This window comes from Indicator indicator, chromosome 25, assembly GCF_027791375.1.
Source record: "Indicator indicator isolate 239-I01 chromosome 25, UM_Iind_1.1, whole genome shotgun sequence".
In the NCBI taxonomy this organism is placed as follows: Eukaryota; Metazoa; Chordata; class Aves; order Piciformes; family Indicatoridae; genus Indicator; species Indicator indicator.
In genome coordinates this window covers 2,557,076-2,571,363 of record NC_072034.1, presented here as the reverse complement: position 1 = coordinate 2,571,363, position 14,288 = coordinate 2,557,076, and the positions used below count along the sequence as shown (strand labels likewise).

The following is a 14,288-nucleotide window of genomic DNA, read 5'->3' as shown; positions in this document are numbered from 1 at the left end:
TGTGACACAGCCCAGATGTGAGCAAAGCAAAACACATCCAACCCCTGAAAGGAAGTGCTCAGCTTGGGGCTGTTTATTCAAGCCTTTGCTTACAGGCTGGGAGAGCATCAGCTGGGACCAAGGCTCCTTCCCAGGTTCCTGTTTACTTGGCCACTGCCATGGCAATGCCTGAATGCTTCCCAGGTTGCAGAGAAAAGAAAGACTGGCACCTCTGTCACCCTCCAGCCCCTGGCAGAGGAGCCTGTTGAGCTTCTTGACTCCTTCATTGTCTTTGGGATGCATGTGGAGGTGCACTCACACAGGTCTGGCATCTGACTCCAGGTGAGACTCTGAGGACAGGCTGAAAGAATTGGGGCTGGTCAGTCTGGAGAGGAGAAGGCTCCAGGGAGGCCTTAGAGCTGCATTTTGATGTCTGAAGGGGCTATAGGAAGGCTGTGGAGGGACTGTTGAGAAGGGCCTTTGGTGATAGGGTGAGGGGCAATGGTTTGAAGCTGGAGCAGGGCAGGGTTAGGTTGGACATCAGGAAGAAGTTCTGCACAATGAGGGTGGAGGAATCCTGGAACAGGCTGCCCAGGGTTGTGGTTGAGGCTCCATCCCTGGAGACACTCAGGATCAGACTTGATGTGGCCCTGGGCAGCCTGGAGATGTCCCTGCTGCCTGCAGGGGGGTTGGAGGAGATGCCCTTTGAGGGTCCCCTTTCCAACCCAATGCCATCTGTGAAGCTGTAACTTGAGTGGCTTGGTGAGGCACCAGATGCCACCATCAGAGAAGCCTTTGGTGGCTTTTCTCTCTCCTCAGGTCCAAGTGCTGTGAGCTTCCAAGTCTAGCTGGTGGTTGCCTTGCTCCATCTGTGGAAGGCTGGCTGATGCTTGTCTCACACAGTGTTGGTGGGGAAGGACATGTCTCAGTCCCAGGAAGGATGCTGAATACCAGCTTGGTTGTCCTGAGCAGGTCCTTGGTTGTCATCTGAGACCTTGTGTGGAGCTGTGTTCCTTGTGACCCGTGTCATGCTTCCTTCTGCAAGCTCAGGTCATGACACCCAGCAGCAGAAACCCAGCTGATGGGGAGGGGCAGGTGGGACTCTGAGCTTGTTCCTTAGCAGCACAGTGGGGAGCTGCAGAGGTCCAGGATGTCCAGACAGGGGAAGCTGTCAGAGGCTTCTCTATCATGCTCTTGACATGGTGCCAGGCTCTGAGGAGCAGATGTGGGGTTCATTCTGCACACCTAGAAGCTCTTCTTACCTTTGCCTTCCCCACCACTGCCTGCAGGAGCTGGGCAGGGGAAGCTGGCAGGTAAGAGCTGGGGGGCAAGAGATGGGAAGTGAGAGCTGAGGAGCATGAGCTGGGTATCAGGATGTGGGGAGCCAGAGCTGGGTATCAGGGCGTGGGCAGGCTCTGAGTGGCAGTGCAGGCACTCCTGGGGTGTCAGGTTTGACCCTCAGGAGCCTGGTGCTGCTCTGTGACCTCCTGCCCTCCCTGCAGCCACTGAGGTGCTCTGTGCCCTGGCTGTCTGCAGAAAGGTTGCTCTTCAGATGAGACTTTCCCCTGAGCTCCTTGCAGGCACAGAGCTGTCTCTCAGCAGCTATTATTTTTGTTTTTCTTTCTTTTCCTTTCCACCCCTCCTTCAGCCCAGGGTTTGCTGAAGTGTCTTCCTGGTTGCAAAAGACTCCAAATGGGGCAGAATCATAACAGGGCAGCAGCAAGTGAGAGCTCTGCTTGCTTTCTGCAGCCAGCTGCAGGTGTGGCCACGGCAGCCCTGGTGCCTTGCTGAGACACCAGCCTCCAGCTGCCCTCCTCCCTGGGCACCAGTTAGGAAGCTCTGGAAGTGGTGGCAGTGCTGGGTGCCAGGGGTTGGGTGGCCGGGTGGTGGCAGCACTCCATCTCCTGCCAGCCACAGACCTCTCCTCTGCTGCTCTGCTTCCTGCTGTTTCATTTCCTTCACTTCTGCCCCTTTTGTAGGGATTTTTGGCTCCTCTGGGACGTCCACCATCCCTACTGGCATCAAACTGGTCTTGTCCTTCCTGCATGCAAGCCAAACTGCCTGGGACTCTGGTTAGGACACCTCAGACCAGTTCTCAAAGTCATAGAATAGAACCATAGGATGTTCTCAGGTGGAAGAGACCCATGGGGACCATCAGGACCCCAGCTCCTGACTCCTGACAACCTAAACCTCAGCACAACTTGAGGCTGCTTCCTCCTGTCCTACCATTTGTTCCTTGGTTGAACAGACCAACCCCCAACTGGCTCCAACCTCCTTTCAGGGGGCTGTAGAGAGCAACGAGGTCTCCCCTCAGCCTCCTCTTCTGCAGGCTGAACAAGCCCAGGTCCCCCAGCTGCTGCTCCACAATTCCACAGAATGCCAGGATGGGAAGGGACTGCAAGCTGTCCCTGCCCATGGCAGGGGGGTTGGAACTTAGATGCTCCTTGAGGTCCCTTCCAACCCTTCTATGGTCATCTTGGTCCAGCATTATTAGAGAAAAACCCCAAGGGGCTGAAATATTTCTCCCCCCTCCCAGTGCAGGTTCATAAAGGGACGTTTTCCTTGCTGGATTTTTTTTTTTTTTTTTTTTTTTTTTTTGCCTGAAGAAATCCTTGCAGTAATCCGAGAAGGGCAGAAAAGACCAAGTCAAGGGAGGTGGTGCTTGGGAGTCTAATCACTAAAACTCCTCGGGATTAGCGGTGGGGGCACCGTGCCAAGGCGACCCAGGGACCCAGGCTCTATTCCTGGCCCTTTAAACCTCCTCCCCGCCCCCTGCCCCAGCTCCTTGGGATCCACTCCCTGCGTGTGTCAGGGAAGCAGCAGCCCTGGCGATGTGTCCTGGGCAGTTCCCCAGCCCTCTAGCAGCTCCTCGGCACAGCTGCTGATAGTGACAAACGGAGCCGAGGCCGGGAAGGTGTCGCTGGAGGGAGGCTGAGGCCGGGGAGGGGATGGGGGGGAGCCTGGGGTCCGTTCCTGCTGCTGCTCAGCAGCGGGCAGGGTGATGCTGGGAGGCTGCCAGCATCACTCCTCTAGGCTGGAGCAGACACTTCGCTGGGGTGGGAGGCTCGGGTGGATTTGCAGCACTCTGTTCCTCCCAGGTGGTGGAAGCTGCTGCCTCCTTTCTCCTTTTTTCCTCCCTGTCACCTCTCCCTTGAGCCTGCTGCTGCTCAGTGGCTGTGGTCTTGGGCTGGTGCTGGTGGGGTGCAGAAGCTGGCCTCGGGAGGTGGTGCTGACTGCAGGCTGTGTGAAGTGTGGCTTGCACACCCCCATGCTGAGGAGCCTGCCTTTGGTGGTGCCCAGGGCAGGGAGGCAAATGCCAGGCCACGTCAGGAGAGCCTTGGTGGGAGCAATAAAGCTCCTGTGGTCTGTGTCTGGGGCTGCAAATCCAGCCCCCATCTGGTGCAGACGTTTGCAGTTGTGTTTACAGCAGGCAGCTACTGTGCTGCTTTTGAGGAGGAGAAAAGTCAAATAACACAAAGAGTTTGAGTCCTTCCTTCCCAAGCCTGCCTGATGCTCCTGTTTCTAGAAAGCAGTTACTGTGCTGCTTTTGAGGAGGAGAAAAGTCAAATAACACAAAGAGTTTGAGTCCTTCCTTCCCAAGCCTGCCTGATGCTCCTGTTTCTAGCAAGCAGCTACTGTGCTGCTTTTGAGGAGGAGAAAAGTCAAATAACACAAAGAGTTTGAGTCCTTCCTTCCCAAGCCTGCCTGATGCTCCTGTTTCTAGCAAGCAGCTACTGTGCTGCTTTTGGGGGGAGAAAAGTCAAATAACACAAAGAGTTTGAGTCCTTCCTTCCCAAGCCTGCCTGATGCTCCTCTTGATTTTGAGCTCTGGGGCTGTGTTCTTTGCTGCCATCCAATAAGGCAGATCAAAAATGTGTATTTCCAGTTGGGTTGGAATCTGACCTGCTTTGATTTGGCCTTTGGTTTGGTTTGGTTTGTTTTTCATCTGTGACATATTTGAGCTGCAGGCTAAGGGCCAAGGATGAAGGCAGTTGGTAGCGAAGGTGCTTGAGGTGGAGGAAAACTTGGCAAAGGTGGGAGAAATGCTGCTGGGCTGCACCTTCCTGCTGCTTCTCTGTGCTTCTGCTCTTTTTTTTTTTTTTTTAAGTGCTGTTTGTGGTTCAGGTAGGGGTTGCCATGCAGGGTAGAGATCCTGTGACACTCTTGACTCCTTGCTTTTCATCCAGTTTTTATCCTGCTCAGATTTTGAATCTGCCCTTCAAAAAAAAAAAAAAAAAAGACCAACTCCGTGAAGTGTTTGCTGGAGGATCCTGTGGGATCAGGAGTGGTCAGATAGGGATGTGAGGAAGTTCTGAAGGCTTTGGCTCCTTCTGTACTGAGTTTGTCCCTATCCCACCTGGGGAATTGAAGGGAGAGGAAAATTTATTTGTTGCTATTATTTTATGCCTGGGTTTTGACCTCTTTTTTTTTTTTTTTTTTTTTTTTTTCCCCCATTGTTAGGAGAACAGGCACCAGCTTGGTCTGCATCAGAAAGCTTCCACAGTGAGGGTCCAGCAGTGAGCAGCAAGCATGTCCTAAAGCCTCCCAAGTGATAAAAAAGGAGATGTTTTCATCCATCCAGGGTTCTTTTCTTTGTTATTTTATCACTTTGGTACTTGCTTGGCAGAAGGGAGGTTGCAGGTGACCCCTTGGAGCAGGGAGAAGGGACCAGGGACTTGTTGGGTAGGTGAAACCCAGCAGCATGAGGTCTGGGGAGCAGCAGCAGCAGCAGCAGGGGAGGACTCTCTTGGCAGAGGCATGAAATTAGGATTCTCTTCTTTCCTCTGCTGATCAGGGGTGGAGAGAGGAGAGGGGAGGAGGAAGAAGGCAACTCCTAAAAGCCACCCCAAAGTGGATGGATGAATGAGTGAGTGAGTGAATGGGTGACACACAAGTGAGAGGGCTGTGATGGTCTGCCTGACTGTAGCTGGGTCTCTGGGGATAATCCTGGTGTGGCAGCTTTCTGTAAGGCCACCATGTGACACACAGCTTGCCTCCCAGCCCACAAGGGTGCTTTGCTGGTATTAAGGGGCTGGCTGGAGGCTGGTCCCCCCCTCTGCACTCCTCTGGGTGTCTATGTGGAGCCTGCAAGCTCGCTCCTGGATGTGCTTCTCGCAGCCTTGGCCTTTTAGGAGGGCTTGAAACTGGCATTCCACAAACTCCTGCCTCTGTGTAGGCAACCCCAAGCTTGCCTGTGTGCCACTTTTGGAGGGAAGAGGAAAAAAAAAAAAAAAGGAGGAGGAAAACCCCTCCCAAAAGCTAAAGAAGAAGGAGGAAAAAGCCCCAAAGCCTTGTGGCTGGGATTACGTTTCTCACACCTGTCACCACTGATGCCCTCTCAAGGTTAGAAGTGCAGCTCCCTGAGGCCAGCTTCAACCCAAGCCCCACTTGAAAGAAGCTCTATGAAGAAACAGCAGGCACTGGAAGGAAGACAGGAGCACCCCCAGGACCATGAACAACAACAGCTTGCAAGTTAACCTGCCCAGGAGCTGGGCTGGATCCAACAGCTCGCTGCAGGAGAAGTCTGAGCATTCCTTTTTCCTTTTCTATTACTATAGGATGGAGGACGAGGCAGTGCTGGACAGAGGGGCTTCCTTCCTCAAACATGTGTGTGATGAAGAAGAGGTGGAAGGTAAGAGAGCTGCTTGGGCTGCTGGGGAGGGAGGGTGCCTTCAGCAGCCTGCGTTTGCACCCCAAGGTTGGGCACAGCAGAGCAAAAGGAGGGGCAGCCTGGTTCTGCCCAGCAATTAATCCTCAAATGGACTCCAACCCTGATCAGCTCCATCAGGGTGGGACTGAATTTTAAAATAAATCCTCTTTTTTTGGTCACTTCCTCAGCCCAGGTGTGCTGCTGGCACACCTTCCCACCTCCCCCCAGGTCCTCCTTGCTGTGCCTTGCATAGTGGTTGTGAAATCCTGGGGAAAGGGGGGTGGGGGGTTGTGTCGGTGTGAGCTGCAGGGTTTGCTGTCCTATTTGCATGAGGTTTGGGCAGTGCTTGCACTCCTGCAGTGCACTTGGGAAGGGCTGGGATAATGCTGGGCAGGTGTCACAGCTGGAGAAAGGGAGCTGGGAAGTCCAGCAGAATTCCTTGGGGTGGACATCAGGCAGCAAGTAGCTGGTTTGGGGTTTTTTGGTTTTGTTTTGTTTGTTTGTTTTTTTGGTGTTTTGTTTGTTTGTGTTTTTGTTTGGTTGGTTGGTTGTTGTTTTTCTTTTTTTTTTTTTTTTTTTTAGCTTAGAAGACATAAAGATAATTTTATTTATTTATTTTCCCCCCCTCCTTGAAGAAGAACTTTTTAAGAGCAGTTTACTCACTGCTCCTTTTGGAAGTGTGTTGTGGATTTGTTTTGGTTTTTTTTTTTTTTCTTTTTAATTATTTTCTAACTGCAAAGGTTGTGAAACCCCAAAGGTGGGAGGGGAGGGGGAAAAATTCAAGGAGTTTAGTTGAAGGTTTGTTTGTGGAAAAATTTATTCAGCTGATTAGGAATGAATTATTTGCTGCAAATCCTCTTGGTGGATGAGGGATCTGTTGGCTGAGTGCTTGATAAAAGTGTGGGGGAACAGGAGGAAAGGAGGAGAGGGACCTACCCTACCTAGAAGGGAGAGGAAGGCAGCATTTCACCTCCCTGTGCTGGCTGAGGTGATGAGTTCAGTCCCATTTCCTTCTCTGCTGGCTGTGGTGTAGAGTTACAGCTGTGGTGTTGGCAGCCCTGAAGGACTGAGCAGTGTGAAGGGAAATATCTTCCCCCTGCACCCCAAAAAGATGAATCTGAACCCAGCCAGCCACTCACACCAGCCAGTTCCCTGGGGAAAACCTTTGGGCTTTCACTGCCCTGGATGCAGTGCCAACAGCAGCCACACTGCACTGCTTGCAGGCACAAATCCAGGCTGGGGGCAGAGCAGCCCTGAAGAAAGGCTGGGGAGGTGCTGAGCAGCTTCCCAGGAGCCAGCAGTGCCCTCCTGCAGCCCAGCAGGCAGCTGTGTGCTGGGCAGCAGGGCAGGAGAGGGTACTCTGCCCCTGGGCTCTGCTGGAGAGTGCAGAGTCCTGCCCCTGGGAAGGAGGAATGAACTGCAGCAGGACAGGATGGGAGGGAATCTGCTGGAGAGCAGCCCTGTGGGGATGGACCTGGGAGTGCTGGTGGAGAACAAGGGACAGCAATGTGCCCTGGGGGCCAAGAAGGCCAAGGGTGTCCTGGGGGGCATTCAGAGTGTGGCCAGCAGAGCCAGGGAGGTCTCCTCCCCCTCTACTCTGCCCTGCTGAGACCTCATCTCGAGCACTGCCTTCAGTTTTGGGCTCCCCAGTTGAGGAGGGACAGGGACCTGCTGGAGAGGGTCCACCAGAGGGTTAGGAGGATGATGAGGGGAGTGGAGAGGCTGAGGGACCTGGGGCTTTGTAGTCTGGAAAAGAGAAGACTGAGAGGGGATTTGATCAATGTTTATCAATATCTGGGGTCAGGAGGCAGGGGACAGGCTCTGCTCACTTGCTCCCTGGGATGGGACAAGGAGCAATGGATGTAAGCTGCAGCACAGGAGGTTCCACCTCAACACAAGTGGGAAGTTCTTGACTGTCAGGGTCACAGAGCCCTGGAGCAGGCTGCCCAGAGAGGTTGTGGAGTCTCCTTCTCTGGAGACTCTCAAGGCCCCTCTGGATGCATTCCTGTGTGACCTGACCTAGATTGTATGGCCCTGCTCTGGCAGGGGGGCTGGACTTGATGATCTCCTTGGGTCCCTTCCAACCCCTGCCATCCTGTGAGCTGTGATCCTGTGACTCTTCTCTGCTGAGACCCCTCACCTCCTGAAAGGAGGTTGCAGTGAGGTGTGGGTTGGGCTCTTCTCCCTAGTCTCAGGTGACAGAAGGAGAGGCAATGACCTGAAATTGTGCCAGGGGAGGGTTAGGTTGGAGAGGAGGAAAAATTTCTTTGCTGCAAGAGTGGTCAGGGATTGGAAGAGGCTGCCCAGGGAGGTGATGGAGTCCCCATGCCTGGAGGTGTTCCAGAAATCTGTGGCCATGGCACTTGGGGGCAGGGTTTAGTGGCCATGGTGGTGTTGAGTTGAAGGTTGGAGTCAATGATCTTAGAAGGCTTTTCCAACCCAAACCACTCTGTGATTCTATGAGGAAACACCCTCAGTGTCATGAGCTCTTTGGCCTCTCTTGCATCTTCTTTCCATTTCTCTCCCAGCTATTTTTTTTGTTGTGCCTCTCAATCACAGAATGGCAGGGGCTGGAAGGGACCTCTGGAAATCATCAAGTCCAAGTCAAAGGTGGATCAGATTTCTCAGGAAGGCTCTTTTCAAGCTGCTCTGAATTTCCCTAAACCTGTAAGGGGGAGAAAAAAAAAAATCAAAAAGGGCAGCAGAAGGCAGCTGGCAGTGCAGTGTTTGGGCAGTGGGGCTTGAGGAGTTGGCAGAAGAGGATGGGAGATGCTTGGATGCTCTTAGGAGGGAGGCTGCTTCTGTTGCTTGTGGTTGGGTTTGGTTTTCAAACAGATGATGACTGGGTTTGGTTTTCAAACAGCTGAATTCTGCAGTTGTCCCTTTGAGCACCCTTCCTTTGGCCCCTCCTGGAAGAAGGGAGGGAAGGAGGTGGTGTCATTTGATTGGCAAGCTGCTGGTGTGTCTGAGGTGGAGATCAGAGCTCTGAGTTAGGTTGTCCACCCCCTCCTTTGGTTGTGTAAGGGCTGTGGGGCAGAGGGAAGGGCTTTGCTTTTCAAAGGGGGGGTGGTGGGTGGGTTTTAAAATGAGCTTTTCTGGTCACTAGGATGCTGAGACACCAGCTTGGGGCAGCTGTGGGGCATGGGATTGCTGAGGAAGTGTGATGTGAACAGGAACCACACACCTGAGCAAAGCATGGCCTGCCTCCAGAGAGGGCTGAATGCTTCTCCCAAGGTGGCATCTGAGTCTGGTCCTGGGCTGCCCTGTGCAGCTCTGCTTTATTTGTGATAGCAGCTGGGGATGTTTGGAAATTGCTTGGTCCCAGCTCACCTCCCACTGCCCTGATCAGAGAGAGGGCTCACTTGATTCACTCAAGGCATGGGGATTAGGAAGAGCTGCTTTGAAGCCATCCCTGGGCTGGGGCAGTGGGCTGCAAGGGTGCTGAGGGGACCAGAACAGCTCTGATGAGGAGAGACTGAGAGGATTGGGGGTGTTTAGGCTGGAAAAGAGCAGCCTGGGGGGAATCTCATCAATGCTGATCAATACTTCAAGGTGGGTGGCAGGAGGATGGCACCAGGCTTGGTTCAGTGGTGCCCAGTGACAGGACAAGAGGCAATGGACACCAGCTTGACCCTCAGAAGTTCCATCTAAACATGAGGAGGAACTTCTGTAATGTGAGGGTGCTGGAGCCCTGGAGCAGGCTGCCCAGAGAGGTGGTGGATCCTCCATCTCTGGAGACATTCCCAACCCACCTGGCTGTGCTCCTGTGTGACCTTCTCTAGGTGACCCTGGCTTGGCAGTGGGGTTGGAGTGGATGATCTCCAGAGGTCCCTTCCAACCCTTACCATTCTGGGATGGATTCTGGGATTGACTCTGGGATTCTGTGATGGATTCTGGGATTGACTCTGGGATTCTGGGATTGATTCTGGGATTGACTCTGGGATTCTGGGATTGATTCTGGGATTGACTCTGGGATTGATTCTGTGATTGATTCTGGGATTCTGGGATTGATCCTGGGATTGATTCTGTGTTTGACTCTGGGATGCTGTGCTTCTGATACTGCCCAAGATTGACCTGGTGAGGTGAGGGACCTGCCTGGGGCTGGTCTAGAGGATGGAAGGAGAGTGGGAGTGAAGCTGCCAGCTTGCTGGGGGGAGGGAATCAGGCTGAGGCAGTGCCCCAGGCTGCAGCCCCTCTGCCAGAAGTCCATCCCCACCCACAGTGAGCACTGCACCTTCCTTTCCTTGAAGGCAATGCCATCCTTGCTGCCATGCCCCTGCTAGGAGTGCTGCTGTGTGACATAAACACATTACTTAAGAACCAGTTTTGCAAGAGGGGAAAAGCAAAGCTCCACCTTATCCTTTGAGATAAGGTATTCTTGGCTCCCTAAGCAGAACTTCCCCCGGGGCTGGCTGCTGCCCTGACCTCATGCTGGGGAGGAGGATGCTTGATTCCCAGTCTGACAGCTCTGGCTGGAGCACTCTGCCTGCCCTGCCCTGCCTGTGCTGGGAAGCTGGGGGACCAGTGCTTGTGGCAGGTGGTTCTGCCCTGGGTTTCCACACAGCTTCCAGGCTCAAGGGCTTGAGAGTTATCTCCTAGGTAGCACTCTTGTGGGAGTGAACTGAAGGGGGGGTGTGAAAAAAAAAAAAAAAAGTGCTGGGCCAGTGGAAACTTTGCCATGGATCCTGTTCCCATGATGAGATTTACTGCAGGGCTGTTGGAACAACTTTCTGCAGCTACTTTCTTTCCCCCCCCTCCACTCTGTAGCTGCCTGCTTGCTCCTCACACTTTTTTTCCTCCCTCCTCCTTGCTTTCTATTCTTGACCCTGTGGTGTCTCACTCCCAGCTGGGTGATGCCATAAGCCTGAAGATAATCACTGGATGGATCAATGAGGAGAGAGGCTGAGAGGGTCAAGAGAGCTGTGAAAAATCTTTATTAGCAGCAGGCAGGAGAAATGAGCTGTGTTTGCCCAGTTCTTCAGCCTTTTTTTTTTCTTTTTTCCCCCCCCCCCTTTCCACACCCTCTCAGCTTTTGCTCACTGGCTGCAGGCAGACCTTCTCCCCTTGCAGGAGCAACCACAAGCCCTGGTTCCTATCAGCCAGAGTTTCTAATTGCTTCTGAAATAAATGTGATTTAAAAATGAATCAGATGAAGGCTCAGCACAGAGTGTACTTCATTAATGTCCTCTGGTGCCTTTCCTTCCCATGCAGAGAGGGAGAGAGAGAGGCTGGGGGTGTGTTGCTGTGATGAAACTGAGTTTGGTGTTGCTTGTGCAAGAAAAAAAAACCCCAAACAACACAAACCCTAAATGGTGAGGACTCAAAAAGATGAAAAATGACAAATAAAGAGCTTTTTGCCCCTTTTTTTTTTTCCCTGCCACAGCTTGGGGCTGGCAAGCAGAGGCTGGGAGCTGAAGGCTGCCCCACACAGTCAGTTCAACCAGGTTTGGGTCTTCTCAGCTTTGTGAAGTAGCTGGGTGAAAGAGCTGAGATGAGCTTCTCTCCAGCTTTTCCTTCCTCAGGACACATTGGAGGGCACTGCAGTGTGCTGCTGGCTGGGTTGTCAGAAATGGGAAGGTCCAGGGGGGGTGACTGCTGCAGACCTTTCTCACTCATCTCAGGTGATAGAAGGAGAGGCAATGGCCTGGAATTATGTCAGGAGAAGGTTAGGTTGAAGAGGAGGAAAAGTTTCTTTGCTGCAAGAGTGGTTAGGGATTGGAAGAGGCTGCCCAGGGAGGTGGTGGAGTCCCCATCCCTGGAGGTGTTCAAGAAAAGCCTGGCCATGGCCCTTGGGGCCAGGGTTTACTAGCTGTGGGTTGGGTTGCTGGTTGGACTGGATGATCTCAGAGGCCTTTCCCAACCCAAACAATTCCATGCTTCCATGAAAATGGTCCAAGCCTAAGGAAGAATTTGGAGCAGTTGGTGTGCATGGGGGTTAATGAAGTCAGCAGAGCAAAGGCTGTGGGGGCTGTGGCATGTGAATCCCTCACAAAGTGGTTTGCTCAGAGCTTTTGGTCACTGCTATCACTTCTGAGCCAGTGCTGGCTTGATGCAAGGCACTCTGAATGTGCTGCAATTGGATTCCCTGCAGGGGTCTATGTCACAGTCACAGAATGCATTGGGTTGGAAGGGAGCCTCAAAGGTTACCTTGTCCAACCCCTCTGCAGGCAGCAGGGACACCTCCAGCTAGATCAGGCTGCCCAGGGCTCCATCATGTCTTGAATGTCTCCAGGGATGGGGCCTGGACTGCATCCCTGGGCAGCCTGTTCCAGGATTTTCCTACCCTCATTGTGCAGAACTTCCTCCTGATGTCCAGCCTGAATCTGCCCTGCTGCAGGGTCAAACTATTGCCCCTTGTCCTGTCACTAGGACCTCCTCACCATTGCATGGACACTGCAGATGTCTTCCTCCTGCTGTGAGGAAGCAGCATTAGCTTTGGAGGTGCTGGCTGTGTGAGGAGGGGGCTGGTGCTCCCCTGCTCCCAGCTGTGTGAGCCAAGCTGTGCTCCAAGCTGAGAGGATGAGGAGGTGACTCTCCCTGAGGGGGTGAGAGGCTGGCTGTGCAGGCAGCAGAAGGGCAGAAGGTGGTGCAAGGGCAGCTGGGTCAAGCTGTGAGCTGGGTGCCTGCAGCAGAGGGCAGGTGTGGTGTGCTTTGAGGTGGTGGTGAGCTTAGCCCTGGCACATGCTGGGAGTGGAAGGTCCATGGCACTGAAGGGAGTTGTCTCCATCCCAGCCTGGCTTTTCTCTCTCCCTCATCAGTTCAGGACCAGGCATCAGCTCTCTGACCTGCTGCTCACATCAATACTGCTGAGGGCTGTGCTGATGAGGAAGGTGGCCTTCAGGTGGCACCTCTGGTGGGAGCAAATTCTCTGAGGGCATCTTTGTGGTTCCTGGGGCTGCTGGTGCCTGCCCCTGGACATTGCCCAGCAGTCCAGGCACAGAACCACAGACTTGTTTGGCTTGGGAAGCCCTCTAAGGTCTGACTTCAACCTCCAACCCAACCCCACCATGACCACTAAACCCTGGCCCCAAGTGCCCTGGCCACAGGGTTCTGGAACCCCTCCAGGGATGGGGACTCCACCACCTCCCTGGGCAGCCTGTGCCAATCCCTGACAACTCCTGCAGCTTCCCCTGGCTGGGTGTGCTCAGGACAACCACTCCACAAGGATTACTTTTCAAGCCCTCTCCTCTTTTGTGTTGCAGTTTCCTTAGATGCTGCCTGCAGGCAGGTGGTGGAGTTGTGCACCTCCACATGAGGGCTTGGTCCTCTCCTGGGTCATTCCAGTTGGGATTCAAGTCCAGACTGGTTTGATTGTCTTCTCCCACCTGTTGTATGAACCTCCTTCTGCCCAGCAGCTCTTTGTAAAGGTACAAAGAAGAGGAGGAGAGGAGGCTCAGGGGAGACCTCAGTGCTGTCTACAACTACCTGAAGGGAGGTTGTAGCCAGGAGGGGGTTGGTCTCTTCTCCCAGGCAACCAGCAGCAGAACAAGAGGACACAGTCTCAAGCTGTGCCAGGGGGAAGTTTAGGCTGGAGGTGAGGAGGAAGTTCCTCACAGAAAGAGTAATTAGCCATGGGATGTTCTGCCCAGGGAGGTGATGGAGTCCCCATCCCTGGAGGTGTTCCAAAAAAGCTTGGATGTGGCACTTGGAGCCATGAGTTAGTTGTCAGGAGGTGTTAGGTTGGACTTGATGAGCTCTGAGGTCTTTCCCCACCTGGTTGATTCTGTGGTCTGCCCAAGCTTTCAGAAGCTGCTGTGGAAGAGGGCTGCTGGGGTGGGAAGAGCACTGAAAGAGCAGCCAGCTCTCAGTGGTGTCTGCTCTGAAGTTTAGGCTCCAGGTGAGGAGGAAGCTCTTCACAGAAAGAGTAATTAGCCATGGGATGTGCTGCCCAGGGAGGTGGTGGAGTCACCATCCCTGGAGGTGTTCAAAAAAGCATTGGAGGTGGCACTTGGAGCCATGGGTTAGTTAGTCATGAGGTTCTGGGTGATAGGTTAGACTTGATGACCTCTGAGGTCTTTTCCAACCTTGTTGATTCTCTGATTCTACAGCTGTAGTGGATGTGACAGTTGAGGATGGAGGTTGAGGAACCAAACAACTTCTGTTCACCCTTCAGGTGTGAGTCCCACTTACCCTGCCTGATTGTTTGGGTTTGTTTTTTTTGTTGTTCTGGGGTATTGCAAATTCCAAGGTAACACAAAATAGAGTGAGGAGGCCCAGCCTGGGTGCACAAGACTGTGAGAACTTCCTTAACTGTGAGAGGAAGCCTGAGAAGGGACACAGGAAGCTTGGGCACTTCCTTGAAGGAAGTCTTGTGCTGCTGGGGAGGCATCAGGAGGTCTTTGTTGTTTGCATTCCTTCATGGTGCCCCACTGGCAGCAGCTCAGCCTTCTGGCAGCCCCAGATCTGCCTTGCAGAGCACACCATGGCCTCCCCTAGGTTAATTTTAACTGCAGCCTTGGAGTCAAGGTTTGCTTGCAGCAGGGCTCTTCCCATGCTGGTGCAGTGGTGCAGAGCGGTGAGGACTTCCCAGGGGCTGCTTGGCACTGTGCAAGTTAAGGGAAACAGGGTGGGGGCTTAGGGAGAGCTCTGCCAGGCTGGTTGCAGCTGCAGGTGTTGGACTTGGTGGCAGCTGCTGGGCTTGGTGGCAGCTGCTGGGCTT

At 53.4% G+C, this 14,288-nt stretch overlaps 1 protein-coding gene across 3 annotated transcripts in view; it reads left to right on the top strand.

Annotated features, from left to right (window-relative positions):
* Nucleotides 1-5,538: 5,538 nt before the first annotated feature.
* SLC4A4 (solute carrier family 4 member 4) overlaps nucleotides 5,539-14,288 on the top strand; it is a 121,069-nt gene continuing 112,319 nt past the window's right edge. For all 3 annotated transcript variants that reach the window (XM_054392253.1, XM_054392255.1, XM_054392254.1), the window contains exon 1: nucleotides 5,539-5,611. In XM_054392253.1, coding sequence (XP_054248228.1) covers nucleotides 5,539-5,611 — 73 coding nt within the window. The remainder of the gene's footprint in view (nucleotides 5,612-14,288) is intronic.